We start from the raw sequence: 16,621 nt of genomic DNA on the forward strand, positions 1-16,621 counted from the left end.
TGTTTTAGTCTGAAGGACGGACGTTTCAGAAACATACAAGCGTTTTTTTTTTTATTCTGATCTCACAGCCTTTTGTTTTTTTACTGGGGACACATGAAGATTTGCCTTTTAGGCTCATTTACAGTTTTGTGTTTCTATTCTTTTCAAATACATGAACACAACAAAAATATTAGAAAATAACGAAAACGTTTCAATGTAATAAAAATGAAGCATTTAAAGCCCAACATAATTCTTACGTCTTATTATCATAAAACACCACCTGAATTTCTTTACTGGGTAAAATGGTAAAGACTTTGGTGCTCCTGCATTCGTCACTTAACAAGGTAACAACACAAAAACATTTTTCTTTCACATTTTTTGTTGCTCTGATCAAAAGGACAAAACAAAAGAATAAATCCAGAGGAGGCGAGGGAGAGGACAGGTTTCATGATCGCTAGCGCGAGGAGTTGGAACTTGATCGCGACCGGTGGCGGCGGCGGCCAGGCGATCGAGACCTGCGCCTCACTGGAGACCGTCGGCGTGGAGACCGAGACCTAGAAAAAGAAAAGTAAGAGAAAGAACATAAGTAACAGAAGAGGTAAAAAGTAAATGATCAGAAACACAGAGTTAAAACAGAGTGTGTTGGAATTTAGAGTTTCCAGTTGTGGTAAAATCAACATTAGTGTTTCCTCTCTCCTCCTCCCTCTCCACTGTGGGTGATTATCATTTGCTCATTACCTTCTCCTCATACGAGGTGGAGTGCGGCGCCACATTGGGGGCGGAGGAGGCATCCTCCGGGGAGGGGAAAGCCTGCGAGGAGGGGGGCGCACTGTGGGAGTCAGCACAGCTGTGACAGTGATTTCCTGACCGTCAATCTGACCTGAAAGACATAAGCATGAGAGTTGATCCACTTTAAGCACATGACTCAGAACGTGGCTCTGAAATGATCTCTTCAGTACTTCCTACCTCCATCCATGTGCTTCAGAGCCTTCTCTGCCTCTTCGGAGGTCTCGTACTCCACATAGGCGTACCCCTTGGACAGATGAGGGTGCATGCGGTTCATGGGCATTTCAATCATCTTGATCTTGCCATATGTGGAGAAAATCTCCTGGATGTGCTCCTTTGAAAGACACAGAAAACCTTTGGGATACTTGCTGTTTTTATTGTGAGTAACTTTCAGTTTCTAAACTAAAAAGAATTTGTTCTTCCTGGTGGAACTGATTCTTTTAGCCTGATCATGTGACCACTGCTTGCCCATCTCTGGATTAAGTCTTTGGCGAGCCCTCTTTTGATTTTTGATCCATTTGTGGTTTCCCGGTTGTCACTTCATTCATCATTCTGCTTGAACTTGAAATCTTAGCTCATTTACAGTTTGAGGAGCCCGACGACTGCACAGACAAGGCTTAGTGAGGAAAACGTCACACAGAAGCAGCATTCCTTGTGGTGGTGGAGTATGTATCCACAACAACAACAGACGGTGCATGGACACAAACAGGGCCTATCACATTGTTCTCCACACACTGAGGACTTGGCCGTTAAATGCTGGCCGTTCAGCAAAATCTCAGTAGTTTCCATCACTGCTCTTTACATCCATGGTTACACAGACACAAAGGTGACGGTGAATACTTGGTATCACAACACAAATGACACAAAACAACCAACAAATGGTTTTGAATAAAGTTCTCCGCCACTTTTTCCAACATGTGGATTTTGTAGCTAGAGGGTCGATCATACATGACTACTTGTGTTTATTCAAACATAACAGCAGCATTCAAAGCATTCAGTCCTCCGCCCCTACCATCATCTCATCAGACTACGTCTCTGTCATGTTAATTCCAGCATACAGACCTCTCATCAGAACTACGGCCATCTTGAAGCTGGCCAGTCAGAGTAGCACTGCAGAATTTGCACAGACTGATCAGTGTTTCGAGGGGCTGTCATCACAGCCCAGGACACAGACACTGAGGAGCATGCTGAGGCTCTATGTGGCTAGATCTAAAATTTCAATTCAATTTTATTCATACGCCACCAAATCACAACAACAGTCACCTGGATGTGCTTTATACTGTAAGGTAAAGACACTACAGTAATACAGAGAAAAACATCAACAATCAAACCCTATAAGCAAGCACTTGGTGACAATGGGAAGAAAAAAAAACATTTAACAGGAAGAAACCTCAGAGCTCAGATCCAGGATCACAGCCATCTGTCATGACCAGTTGTGGCTGAGGTTGCATGGGAAAAAAAAAAGTATCAATATCAGGGCGAGTGAGAACCTTATGACAGAAACTCTGCTTTTAATGGAGATTAAGCAGCCCTCAGAATTACAAGAGCCAATCTTTATAAGAAAATCAGAGTGGCAAAAAAGGCCCTTAGACACAAAAACCCAAATTATAGAACCAATTTCAGGACCATGAGATACAACTAGACTGGGACAGGGTACCAAATGTATTACAGACTCCAGGACCACCTCACAGCCACAACACTGCATGATCTCAGGAGCTACTTTGTAAATTCAACATCTCATCAAAGTCTTAACAAGGAAAATAATAACAAGGACTACAAGGAGGTGAAATTTTTTGCAGCAACGACAATCTGATTCTGAAAGTAAAACCCCCCCAAAGAGCTGGTATTTAACTATACGCAGCCCGATCTATATCATCAGCACTGGTGTGGAAACTGTGCCACATATAATATTCATGGGGGTTCGTGTGAATTATCCAGAAAAGACTGAGCAAGTTTCTGTACTGAGTCAGAAAACAAACAGGATTTGAGGGAATGAAAGGCTGCTAATAATTACTGGAGTAAGAAATACCTTCTTGCAGTCCTTAACACCTTATCAGTTCTTTGTAGCCACATTATAGCCTTAAGAGGCTTAAATCAGTATCTCCATGCTTGTTTCGTGAGTGTACCGGTAAAAGTATTACATTCATAATAGAAATGCAAAGCATTTCATGACAGCCTACATTATTTTAAGCAACTACAAAGATTTGCTTTACAATCAACAACAAATGATCTAAAGTTTTCTCTCAAACTGAAATGTGGCCACTGTGCTTGTAGCTAACAGTGTTTACTAAAGATTTTAATGCTGCTGACTCAAACTCCAAAACAAAGGCTTAATCAGTCCCCTGTGAGCACTCTCCACCATCCCTACGATCCTCTTCTTCGTTGGGATCAACAAAAAGTTTCAAAACAAACTGTAAAGAAACATTTTTCGAGCAAACACAAAACTTTTTAAGACCTGTGAAAATAAACTCTGCTCACAGTTTAAAGCTGTGACTAAGCAGTATGTTTATTACTTGTTATTCTGTTGGCTGCAGTGAGTCCCTCAGGATCTATCATAACGCACGTATCAACAGAAATCAGATGTGAAAGAAAATCTTTGCTGCCAAGCAAAAGTAAAAATAAATACTGGCTTTATGGTTGTCCACTTGCACACTCCTTGTATACATCACACAAAGATTCTCTGTCTTTAAGAATTAAATACAAGAGTATGGAAGCTTGTTTCCACCACTGGGGGCATCCATAACTAAATTTTTACTTTAGTTGAAATTTCAAGTTAGCTCTGCCAATCAGGAAGCTCTGTGAATGACGTCATTTAACCTAGTTACCCAGAAACAAATGGTGCAGTCACAGGTGCACTCAAAATCAGGCATATGTATAGTAAACATGAAAAAATTCCTGTTAATGCTAATAATAGCACCATGTGATTCAACTGGTAACACAAGGATGTCATCATTTGTAAAACCATTCTGAAACCAGTTTGCTCATTCGTGACCTCCATCTGTAGCATTGGTAGTTGATGCCTCCACCTTCTTTTTCCGGGTAACAGTGAAATATGATCACAGAGGTTCCTGATTGGTGGAGCTAACGGCTTATCAACTTGAAATTTTAAGTTATGGATGACAAAAACCCCAAAACAAAACAAAAAACATTCAGTGACACACTGTAAAAGAGCCAATGTGATTAAACCCCCCACACACACACATCTTTTTAAGCACTTCTAGTTAAGAGTGTACCTTGATGACGTTTCTGGTCAGCCGACCCAGGAAGACCTTGGTCGGTTTGGGTGTGGGACTCCTGCGTCGTCGATCCCTGCCTTCCTTCTTTGGTGATTTTGACCTAAAACCACATCTGACTTTAATTTAACATGTGAGCTGTTAATGACAGCGTCTCATATGAAAACTCTTAAAGTACATTTAAGTTCTTTTTGTAAAACCCTCACCAGAACCAAGACTCACTGAGGATTACTCACTGAACAGGCAATGCACAACCTCTTGCTAATCTCTTACTACATTCAGTTTTTTGAGTGCTCCCAAGTAAATGCTTCCATACTTTGAGCGCGAGCGTCGTCTGTTGTTGTGCCGTTGGCGGCTGGGGCTTGGTGAGGATGATGAAGACGAGGAGGAAGAAGAGCGGGAGCTGGAGGAGCCAGAGTGGCTGGAGGCGGAGGAGCTTGAGCCGCTGGAGGAGCCAGAGCTGGAACCTGAGCTGCTGCTGCTGGAGCTGGAGCTCGACCTAAAGAGAACATTATGATAATTTTTTATTTATTAATTTTCTAAAAATGGGATGATCTGCTGAGGGGAGCAACAGAAGGGTTTGGTACCAAAGCTTTAATTAAATGAGCTAACTCTCATTCAAACCAGCGGGGAACAGGTGGTTAGTGATCTGACCTGCTGCTCCTGCTAGAAGCGCTGCGTCGGGTGCGGTTCTTGTCTCGGCCCCGGCTTTTGTCAGCTCCCTCTTTAGTGGCTCCTGACTTGTCCTTGGTGCGCTGTTTGCTCTTGTCGTCATCCTTCCTTTTTGTTGGAGAAGGCGCCCTGTTAAAGGAGAACACAACCAAAAAGATCTAAGATTTAAGGTGCCAGACATCACCAACACCTTTGCACTGTGCAAAAATAGACTATCATTTGCATACATTAAACCATGCAAACTGACAGGCAGGAATGATTTCCTGTGTTATTAAGTGGTGCATTTGGGTTATTTCAGTCTCTCACTGAACGTGCTCCTGTCATAGAGTGGATGGGCTGTATTGTCCAGCATTGTCCTCATCTTTGACAACATCTGCCTCTCTGACACCACCTCAAGGGAGTCCAGCTCCATCCCCATAACATTACAAGCCTTTATGGACCCAGACCTCTTACTAGATTTTGAAGGAACATTTCTATTTTAGTCTGCACAACTTTTCTTATAATTTTGGTAAGGTTATTTAAAATCTGCACTACCCCTCCAAAAATGTACATCAGTGGGACCCAAGCAGACTTGGAAAGTATAAAACGTGCTTAAGTCAGAAAAACAAAAATGGAGAAAAAGAGGCTTGAAGCTGAGCTGGTTTATATGTGAAATGTAATTCAAGAAAAGAAGAAAAGGGAAACTCAAAGTACACCTTTTTATTATTTTTTGAAGGCAAACCTTGTTTTACTTGAAATGAGAAAATACCATTTTATTATTTAATTATTAGATTACCCTCCATGACACTGTGAAAATTAATAATAAACTTTTTCCAAAAAATACTGTTTAATTGTACTTTTTTCTTTGTTTTATTGGACAGGCAGTTTTTGACTTTAAACAAACACTGGTAGAACTGTTAGGTGGCTTCAAAATATGCTGCACTGAAGTATATTATATTATATTTTGGACCTGCAAATTTTCTTCATCTTTCTGTGTTTTTGCACACATACATTATATTCATAGTCACTGTTGAAATTCACAGTATTTTGGCAGTACGGTTACTAGTGGCTGTTCATAATATTATCTTAATCCATCCTCTGCAAACAAAGTTCTTTAAATTTTTACTTAATTATATTGTCATCTTCTAGCTTTTTGAACTTAAATGTTGATTACCTATATTACCGATACTTTTTCTGGATTTTCCCCTTTATCATTGCTTTAATTATTAAATTACAATTCCGAAGTTTATGGCTTACCTTTTATGCTCACTGGAGAATGAGATTCTGATTTAGTCAGACTATGTTGAATACCTTCGTTATTTCTCCATTTTAACTCCTTGCCTGCTATTGATCACATCCCAGTTGGTAAAGGTAACTAACACCCTGAGGTATATGAGGGAAAAGGATCTTTATTCTCATATTCTCAATTAAATAATATTTCACTGATGTAACTGCACGGATGCTAAAGTAACGTCTTTCCGTCGCTGTGCAAACGGATCTGCCTCGTCACTTTTTCCAACACTGATGCAAGTAAGACCGCTTGTTTATGGAAACATAATTTTTTACTCTTTTACCACGAGCTACAAATTGCTTTAGTCGATTTGTCAAATAGATGCTATAGTTCTGTGTTAGGGGGGAGAAAATGAACTTGCTTTTGTGTTCATTATTCTGTAGGAGATTCGCATGCCAATGAAAGCAAAGCTATTTGCTCTTTGAGCAGTTCTGCAAAACATTTCTGTGATTGCGACATATGCATTTTTAAGAATGAGGACAAATGCTGAGTGTCCACAGTTTATCTACTCATAGTAAATGCAAAACAAAATCAAGCTAGCTCAAAAGTTAGCTAGCTTACCTTTGGGTAAATAAATAAATAATAAGGCTGCTTTTCGTGTTTGCGTATTAACAATTTCGTGTAAAACTAAAAGCAGTGCTCTTATTAACACTTTCGCGTAGTGCCTGGCAATTTATATATTGCAGCCAAATATAAAAGAGCAACAAATAAAAACGACAACGTTCACTTACATTTTTCCTCGCGACAGTAGTAATCGCAGAAAAATGACGTGATCAGTTTGAACCAATCAGTACACTGTACGCGCCTCGCACAGGCAGAAACATCCGTTTACGTTTATTAATTTATTTCCCTAAATTTAGGCTGGCAGGATTTATTTTTCGGAATAATACTTGTTTCCCATCGCTGGTTTCACTTCTTTTCATTAATGTTTTAAACACTTTCTGTAATGTGAGTTAAAATTTAAACTTTAACTCTAAATTTGATTGGGGAAGGATCACTGCAGCATAACTCTTGCGGGTAGGACGTTGCCTGAAAGGTTGAACTCAGGAAAAAGGCGCACATTTATATAACACCGGCTTTAACTGAAGAATCACATTGCCTTTCATTTGAACCGCATTAGAGATCAACCGTAGTCTCATATGAGTGAAAAACGCCTCTTTAAGCTACATAAAGGGTTTGGACTGATTGAACAACTAACCGAAGGGGACACGTTTCCTCTGCCACTTAAAGAGCCTGCTTTGAGATGAAGTCCGCAGATAACGTACCAGAAGAAACCAGGAAACCTTCATTCAATGGGGTGACTCTTGGACTGACTGTGCTCTGTGCTGCCATTGGAGGAACCTTTCAGTACGGCTACAACATCTCCATCATCAACGCTCCTACCAGCTACATCCAAAAGTTTATTAATGACACCTACATGGAGCGCTGGGGTACAGGCTTGGATATCCCTGAGGTGACCCTGGTTTGGACCCTGATAGTGTCAGCCTTTTCTCTTGGTGGCCTCCTTGGGGCCCTGCTGGCAGGCCCTATGTCAGTACGCTTTGGGAGGAAAAAGTCTCTGCTTTTGAACAATTCCTTCATGTTTGCTGCTACTGTGCTGGTGCTAACATGCCGGGTGGCAAAGTCATTTGAGATGATCATCATTGCTCGCTTTCTGGTGGGGATGAACTCAGGTGTCAGCATGAACGTCCAGCCTATGTATTTTGGAGAGAGTGCCCCCAAACACCTCAGAGGTGCTGTGGCGTTTTCCTCTGCCGTCTTTACCGCATTCGGGATCTTTTTGGGTCAGGTTGTGGGACTAACTGAGGTTTTGGGTAGTGAGCCTCTTTGGCCCTACTTACTGGCTAGTAATGCTTTGCCAGCACTGGTCCAGCTCCTTACCCTTCCCTGGTTCCCCGAAAGCCCCAGGTACCTACTCATCGACAGGGGAGACAGGGAAGCATGTCTCCAGGCTCTTGGGAGACTCCGCGGTGGGGAGGCTCCCATTTTGGAGATGGAGGAGCTGCTTCAGGAGCAGCAAATGTCCGCAGCCATAAATTCTGGATCTACATCTTCTGCTAAGACGCCTTGGTCCCTATTTAAGGATCGTAATTTACGATCACAACTCAAAACAGTCATGGCCGCCAGCAGCGCCATGATGCTCTGTGGAAATGACTCCATCTACTTCTATGCTTCCTACATCTTTCAGGAAGCAGGAATCCCACCAGAGAAAATTCAGTACATCACCATTGGGACGGGGGCATCTGAGCTGACAGCTTCCATTTTGAGTAACCTCCTGATTGAACGCGTGGGCCGCCGGTACCTTCTCATCGGGGGTTACAGTCTCATGTCTTGTTGGTCTATAGTTTTTACTGTAGCTCTTGCACTCCAGAGCCGCAAAGTGACGGGGATGGCTTACCTCAGCATGGTGTGCGTTTTCTCTTACATCCTCAGCTTTGGCCTGGGCCCAGCCGGAGTGACAGGGATCTTACCAGCTGAGATCTTTGACCAGACGGCTCGTCCAGCGGCCTACATGATCGCTGGCTCTCTAATGTGGGTTAGCCTGTTCCTAATGGGAATACTGTTACCTTTCATCGTCAACGGCCTGGGAAACTTCTGCTTTCTGCCTTTCCTCTGCGTGTGTTTGGTATCTGCTGTGTTTCTGGGGCTCACCTTGCCAGAGACAAAGGGCAAGACGCTGGCTCAGATTACAGCAGCGTTTGATAAGAAGAACCAAGGGAAAATGAATGAAGTTCCAGACGTGATGACAGGGCACGATCCCCTGAAGGATCTTTACCAATTGGGTAAAGCCTGCTCATTTATCCCCTCGATGCATGATCCTGACCTTGGCCATAAAACTGCTGAATGAAATTTGACCTGTGGGACTATAACAAGCCGTGCCTTTTGAGCTTATCTTCAGGTTTTAATTGACTTCTGTGCAGATTAAATCCTGTGTGTTATTTATGAGATGTGATCCCGTTAATATTGACTGTTCAAATCTCTTCTTAATTTACAATTTGGTCTAGGCCTAATCCTACCCAACACACATTTTGTGTTTATGTATTGCAAACCTATATAAAGCTTCTAAAATGTCTTTTAGATCGTCATTGAGAGTGATGGTGCTGAACCCTTTTGTATGGTTCCTATGCCAAAGAAGTCGTCCTCACTCATATTTATGCAGAAATCTCTCAAGCTCCTGCCAAAAACTGGCATGTGTTTGCAGTAGTTTGGGCAATCATTTGAACAGCATGTGTTGTAGGGATTACCTTCTCTAGTTCAACACTTGTGAGCTGCTAGATAACAGTTCATGTTTATTGTGCAATCTGATGCTGTTTTTTTTAATCTGTCCAGCTCAGTGAACCATGCATGTGTGTTTGTTTTCCTATTTGACGACCTTTCAGACTGTGTGTAATTCTGTTTTTTTTCTGTCTTTCTGTCAGTTATGTTTATGCAGCAACTGGACTGCATCTAGAATTTAACTATATTAGTTAGTCCCCTCCAGACTTTTGTGTGCACCAGGGCTTCAACTACATGAGTGTAGCTCTGCAGAATGGCCAGTAGATGTAGCCATTGTGTCTGCCACAGTTTGTGCTGTGATAAATAAAGCAGCGCGTCATGAAAATGAATCACACAGTCAAGGTTAACACTTTTAAATTCACCAGCTTTTAAACTCAATGCAGCCTTCTGCGAACCATCTGTCGCAGCGTCTGTATGTTCTTTAATCACCCTGCGTTGCTTGGTCGTGTGCTGGAATGAATCCTAAATGCAGACATCAGGTCTGTTCTTGCACTGTTGTAACGTGTAGCATGTGCTGCGCACTTACTGAATGACACTGTCGCACTTTTCTCTACCTAAAATTATTATTACTATTTATTCAAATCAAAATACAACTGTATGTACAACAAAATAAAGGAAAAAAGTGGTGACCCGCATCCTCGTCGTGTTTGTGATTTGGTTAGTCAGATTTATTCTGCTTGCTTTTTAAATTACGTTTAATCACCTAACTTTGGCTCCCTTCACTCCTGTGCACTTTAATCCAAGTACTTCTGCCCACTCTTATTAAAGTGGATGGCATAACGCTGTTTATTTATGGAAACAAGAGCTGGGTGAGAACATCTCACTCTCCATTGGGGAAAGGTGTGCATTTTCATTTGTCTTTATTACACCATCCAGCTGACAGGAAAAGTCCATTTATATTTAAGTGCATCCAGTGTCAAGTAGGATTTGTGAGTGCAAGGAAGAATGTTTTTATAACCCCGACAGCTAACGGGTATTTCTTCTCTCCGTGGTGTTCAGTTCAGCCTACAGAATCAGTTTACCTTTTCCAGTGAAGCAAACTACACAGCTAAAAGTGACTTTGTGTTAAAGAGGTAGAAAGTTCAGATATAAAAGCAAAACATAAGAGGTTTTCTGCCAGCAAGCCCAGCCAGCACTGAGAGATGAGTCCTTAAAGAAGGACTGGACAAATACAGAAGCGCTCTCCAGCGCACTCCTCAGAAGCAGTTAATCTGTGAACGCACTGCTGTGCTTTGGGAGATGGCTAATGATTTCAGGGATTCTGTGAGTGTTTAACAGGCCTCAGGCTAGAAGAACCTCAGCGGTTTCACATACTATAGAGTAAAGTGCTAAGGCACTCATAATACTTACCAAGAGACAGAATGACTGACATTTACTGCGTCTGCCATTTTTCCAATTATGATTTCGCTGAGTTCCTGGGGAAGGGACGATCCAAAAGATGTTAAATTTTGTTGGAGATAGGTGGGACGATTAGTCGCATTATGTTAAACAAATGAGTTTTTCTTTTTTAAAATAATAGACTTAAACAGAATGGCTGGATTGCTTTGAGCTGATAAGGCAACAGTAACTCAAACCTCTCATTTCAAATAAGGTATGCGAGCATCTCTGAATGCACAGCATGCCAAGCTTTTAAGCAGATGGGATACAGCAGCAGAAGACCACACCGGGTGAGTAGCCCATCTGTGGGCTAAGAGAATGAAAAGTGAGGCTACATTCACACAGGCAGACCAAGAGAGACCTTGTGTGAGGTCCTGGCCAGGTCTCTCATGGAAATGAGAGTTAAATCACAGTGAGATAAATAAAGGTTAATAAATAAATAAAAAATGGACAAAGAAGATTGGAAATGTGTCTGTTGGAAGTGTGGTCTGATGAGTCCTGATTTCTGCTGTAACATAGGTACAGGTAGGGTCAGAATTTGGCATAAACAACATGAAAGCATAGATCCATCCTGTCTTGCATCAGCAGTTCAGGATGGCTGTGTTGTGTAATGAAGAATTAAGACCGCTCTGAGAGCAAAAGGCGCTAACCCAGTACTATTGAGGTGTACCTACATAAAGTGGCAGCTGATTGTATACGATAGAATGTTATTGTCATTACATACAGTGATAGATTGAAATTTCAGTACATACACCAGTCCTAAACAACACAACATCAAGAAAACAGACGAGGGCAGGGTGAGATAAGATACTGTGAGTGCAAGTCCAAGGTCAAGTGCTACACTGACTGACACAATATTGCACACATAATGGTCATAAGCTGTAAAGAACTGAGGTCTGGATCGGTTTCTGCACGTTTTAATTGACCTATACCGCTTCCTTGAGGGCAAAAAGTCGAAAAGATGATGACTGGGGGGAGAAATAGACATTATGATGTTCTCTGGAGAGGTAGCAGATGACAGCAATGTCCTCGAGTGAGGGAAGAGGGCAGCTGATGATCCTTTGCGCTGAATTTATGATCCTCTGTAGGGCTTTTTTGATCAGCTACTGAACAGCCTGAATACTACACAGGGAGACTGAAAAAATGCACTGTCGCACAGTGGTGAAAAGTAATCAGCAACTTCACACACGGGTTGTTCTTTTTTTAGGAGTTGCAGGAAGTGCCGATGTTGCTGTGACTTTTGTATAGTAGCAGTGGTCTGAACCGACCGGGACAGGTTATCAGATATGTGGCAACCCAGGAATTTAAAGCTGTGGACTATTTCCACACAGTCTCCATTATTGAAAATGGGAGAGTGGTCAGGTCTGCACTTCCTGGAGTCCAGGATCACTTCTTTTGTTTTCTTTGTCTTTATTTGTGAGGTTGTTTGCAACGCAAATTAGCCAGTTTTATGACCTTGTTGTGGTATGTATCACCTGAGATGAGGTCCACCACTGTAGTGTCATCTGCAAACTTTATTATGAAACTGGAAGTGTGGGAGGACGTATGTATGCACGTCATGTGTGTAATGTGAGTAAAGCAATGAGCTCAGCACATAGCCCTGTGGGACGCCACTGCTGAGTGAGAAGGTGGAGGAGAGGTAGAGGCCCACCCTGACATCTTGAGAACAGTTCATAAGCAAATTTTTCAGGTGGACAGGTGGAAGGAGAGACACAGCTGACACAATTTCCTGTTGAGTATATCCAGGATGAGGATATACTCAACGAGAGCTGTAATCATGGAAAAGCAGCCTCTGTGGACCTTTTTGCCCTGTGAGCAAATTTGTCAGGGTCAAAGGTAAGAGGGAGGCTAACTTTTAACAAGGCGGAATATTATTTTCTCAAGACATTTGGTAACAATGCGAGTGAGAGCAACATCTCTGAAATCACTAAAAGTTTCAGCAGCAGGCTTCTTCAGGACTGGGACAATAATTGAGGACAAATATCATTATACATAGTTCACCTGTAAAAGACTGCAGGTGCCAAACTGCCCTGCCCGTAGTCTAGACCTGTCACCCAGTGAAAACATGACAAAGGATGTCCTGAACTGCTAAAACACAACTCATTTACAAAGTAATCCAAGCAGTTTGTCACATGAGCTCACAAAGTGTTGATGAAAGACAAGGTCACGCACCACAGAGGTAAACATGACTCTGTTCTTGGCAACAAATTTAAAATGAGTCTACACATCTCAACATTTTCTACATTTAATATATTCTTTACTGAAAAGCTTTACTGACTTGCAAAACCTCTCAACTTTAGAAAACAGCTTGTAAGCAGTATGATATTCGCCAAGTCCATTTCTTAAGTGGATGAATGGTTTTTCCATAATCTCGACATGTCACACGCGACAGGCAGCTTGATCTGAGGTTTATAAATGGACCAGGAACGGGGTGAACATGACTTTCATGTATTCAGAGTACACCCGTCTTTGCTTTGATCTCTACCCAGTGGCATCTTTGGTGGGGCTTTTGAGCGGGTTTAGTGAAGCACTTTGCAAATGTGAGCAACAATGAGGGCCAGAGTGCCTTTCAGCTCGCTCCATTTGTTTGCATCTTCCTCCTCAACTGGAGAGTGCACGTTTCCTTTGGCAACCAGAAGTAGAGTGCTTAAACAGTGGGGGAGTTAAGAGCCTTACCTTTAAATGGACTTCCTGTTTGTTACTATGAAGACATTAGAAGATGTTGCCAGGCACCTGAGACAGTAGGAAATTGGGCAGTAATAAGATTTCTGAAGCCAAAACGCAATGCTACCCCCCACCCCCACTATTTCTAATGTCATCTCGCCTACAGAGTGTATCCGCTTACACACGTGTACAATGGACAAGAATAATTTGAAGGAAAACAGCTGTGTAAGAGTTGTAGCCTCTGTGTGCGTACGTCGCAACAACACAGGCTCGTCATATTATTAGGAAGCAGATAGCGGCTGACGATGGGAACCACGTCATTATCCCTATTGTCTTTCATGCAAGCTGGCTTCTACCTCCAGTGTGAGCGGATAGCACCAAGAGATTGTGTCATTATTACAGTTTGACCTTTTGTCTGGGAAAGGCGAACACAAAGGAAGCAGTGTTATTAAACACCCAATAAAGTGGTGTTAGACTGTCAGCCTTTTATCATAAAGCCTTTTTCCACCTTATATGTAATGGATATGCTTTAGTTTATTACATTTCGATTGTTTCTAAGGGCATGTTACTAGTTTGATACTAGATAGACCCAGATCAAAAAGGTGAGATTTAGTCATTTGTAGCAATCAATCCACCGAATTCTCAGCAGGCTCTGCAGTTGCCCATTATTTTGGTTTTATGATATGTTTTATGGCCCTTTTAGTTCCCTCTCAATGCATAATCACCTTCACTTACAGATCATCAACAAAAAAAATCAACAACACTTTTGCTACTGACTATGCAATGTTGACATTTAAGTTAATGAATACAACTCCAAATGCATGCCAGTGTTGTTTTGGGTATGTATACCAGGCCTGTTTTCAAGAAACAGGTTGGTCAAGTTCTTCTCACTTTTCTCACAGTTTAAAGAAAGCAAGTGAGCATAATTTTAACTCATATTAAATATTTTACCTATCAAGATAACATGTTGGGCTAATTATGTTTGTGAAAAGATTAGCAGCCATGGCTTTGTGCTTCTGTTGGTCTGATTGCCTGTCGGGGTAATCATGGATAGACTTAAATCTTATGGTAAGCATGGGCATAGCCACCATGAGGTCATTACAGTCAAAGCCTCAAGTTTGGGATTTTGGCTGTTGCCTAATAAAATGTGCAACATTTATTCACAATAATATTAACTGCTGTAAGAGCCATTTATTCCTGAATGTGTGTTGTTGCACTAAGGGGAGGTTGGCTCTTGAGTTAATGCATTTATATAGGAAGGGGTTCATTTATTCAGGTGCCCCACTGATGAAGCACAGCAGTTTTTGCCAGTTTTCTTTAGCAGGTATGTCAGCAGTGACAAGTTGCAGCATATAAAGAGGACTTCGTGTTGTGACTGTTAAATAATAAAGAAGAAGCAGAGGCAAACAGGTTTGGACTTGGCTGTACCAGCTTACTGTGAAGCTGTTACAACTTCTATGCTTGTTTGAAAAAAAGGTTCAAAACTAAATTCACTTATAGAAAAAAATGTCTCAGTTTTACTAGAGTAAAAATAGGATGGCAACCTCCTTCTGACTAGTGAAAAACAAGTGGCTGACCGACTGCAGGTAGTAAACTGGTCACCCAGAGGCTGAGCATGCAACACTTTCAATCCCTGGGCGACCACTTTCCATCTCAAGGTGTTTACAGAGGTTGCCTGGTGGGAGGCAACCTGTCTCCAAACAGTTGCGGTCTGACTCAAGTTGACTGCAATCACTCTCACACAGACTGGAGAAGGTTTACAAACAACTGCCATCTAATTTATAAATGCACACATTTTGCCAACATGTAGAAATCAGTCTGAATAAGTCTGCGCTGATGAGTGCAGCTCGTCTGTAATGCATCTCTTTGCAATAGAAAACTCCACCTTACTGGTTGTATTTTGGTTACATTACTTATTCCTGTTTTGATGCATCAAAGTCACTTTGAAGATGACTAGTCTGAGCAACAGTTTCAAAGGCACACACTTGTCATGCCACGGTCTCCAACCATTGGTTTCCCTAGTGTGACTGTAGCATTAGCACTAGCCACTGTTTTGGCTCTGACTGTTTCTTCAAGATGGTAATATGACAGCCACAGTGTCACGATCCTCTTAAACCAGGGGTGTCCAACTCCAGGCCTCAAGGGCCGGTGTCCTTGAGGTTTTAGATAGCACCCTGGGTCAACACACCTGAATCAAATAATTCGTTCATTACCAGGCCTGTGGAGAACTTCAAGACATGTTGAGGAGGTAATTTAGCCATTTAAATCAGCTGTGTTGGATCAAGGACACATCTAAAACCGGCAGGACACCGGCCCTCGAGGCCTGGAGTTGGACACCCTTGACTTAAGCATACACAGATGCACAGTACCTATTTCAGACAGTCAGTGCGAACATGTGTGTCTAAAATGGCCATTTCAGGGGCAGCACAGTGGTCCAGTGGTTAGCTCTCTTGCCTCACAGAGAGAATGTCGTGAGTTCTAATCATCTGGATGGGAGTTTGTGTGGAGCTGTGCGATCTATATGAGTTCTCTCCAGGTGCTCTGGTTTCCTCCCGCAGTCCAAAGACATGCAGTTAACTGGGTTAACTGGTGATTCTAAATTGCCCATAGGTTTGAATTTGAGTGTGAAAGGTTGTCTGTCTTTCTGTGATAGACAAGCGACCTGTCCACCCCACCTCTCGGCCTGTGGCAGTTGGGATAAAGGGAAGGGGAAGGAAGTGAAATTTTATGTAGGACAACAACAAGCAAACCCATGTGCAGGCAGATTGTAAAATAGCGGACAGACCATACCAATGGTATAAAAATCACTGGCAGAAGGGAAAAGACCCAGAGGCAGCCAGCAGGCATGGAAAAGCCACAAACGGTGGCTGTGCTGATGGCTAAGAGCCTAAAGACTGAGCATGCAGGAGCTGGAGACAGACACCACAGTCAGAGTAGATGAAACTGGAAAAAAGAGAAGCTAAGATTTATCCAGGCAAGCAGGCAAAAACTGAGAAAGAAAACCCCTGGTTATAACATAGACTATGATCCGGCCAACACAACGGGGCTGAGCTGCTTACAGAGTGGCTGCAGCTGCTTAAGCTCTACTTTGAATTCAACACACCTGTCTCAGCTCCTGCAAATAGCAAATTTAGACACTGTCAGAGTGGCAGCAGGTCAAACTGACCAATAATTAATTAATTAAGCCGAATCACTGTTTGTCTGAACCAGACTGCTTCAGTGTCAAGCCAGCGGGGAAACTTTGGTGCTGCATCTATGTGAAATGAACAGCAAGTCATGCAAAAGCTACTGCTAAGATAAAAATATGGAGATGAAAATGAGCATGAAGGATCGTCTTTGACTGAAAAAATCATGCCAATGTCCT

At 42.2% G+C, this 16,621-nt stretch overlaps 2 protein-coding genes across 2 annotated transcripts; one reads left to right on the forward strand and one right to left on the reverse strand.

Annotated features, from left to right (window-relative positions):
• Positions 1-6,748, reverse strand: LOC116330286 (RNA-binding protein with serine-rich domain 1-like). Its single transcript, XM_031752550.2, has 7 exons — positions 6,672-6,748; positions 4,653-4,799; positions 4,315-4,497; positions 3,999-4,101; positions 946-1,099; positions 718-859; positions 1-533 (listed from the first exon to the last, which is right to left on the reverse strand). Coding segments are annotated over exons 1-7 (831 nt in total). The 5' UTR covers positions 6,674-6,748; the 3' UTR covers positions 1-433.
• An 85-nt stretch (positions 6,749-6,833) lies between these two features.
• Positions 6,834-9,833, forward strand: LOC116330209 (solute carrier family 2, facilitated glucose transporter member 11-like). Its single transcript, XM_039616150.1, has one exon. It carries the CDS (start codon positions 7,184-7,186, stop codon positions 8,786-8,788), a length of 1,605 nt encoding a protein of 534 aa, XP_039472084.1. The 5' UTR covers positions 6,834-7,183; the 3' UTR covers positions 8,789-9,833.
• The last annotated feature ends 6,788 nt before the right edge of the window (positions 9,834-16,621 follow it).

This window comes from Oreochromis aureus, linkage group 8, assembly GCF_013358895.1.
Source record: "Oreochromis aureus strain Israel breed Guangdong linkage group 8, ZZ_aureus, whole genome shotgun sequence".
Taxonomy (NCBI): Eukaryota; Metazoa; Chordata; class Actinopteri; order Cichliformes; family Cichlidae; genus Oreochromis; species Oreochromis aureus.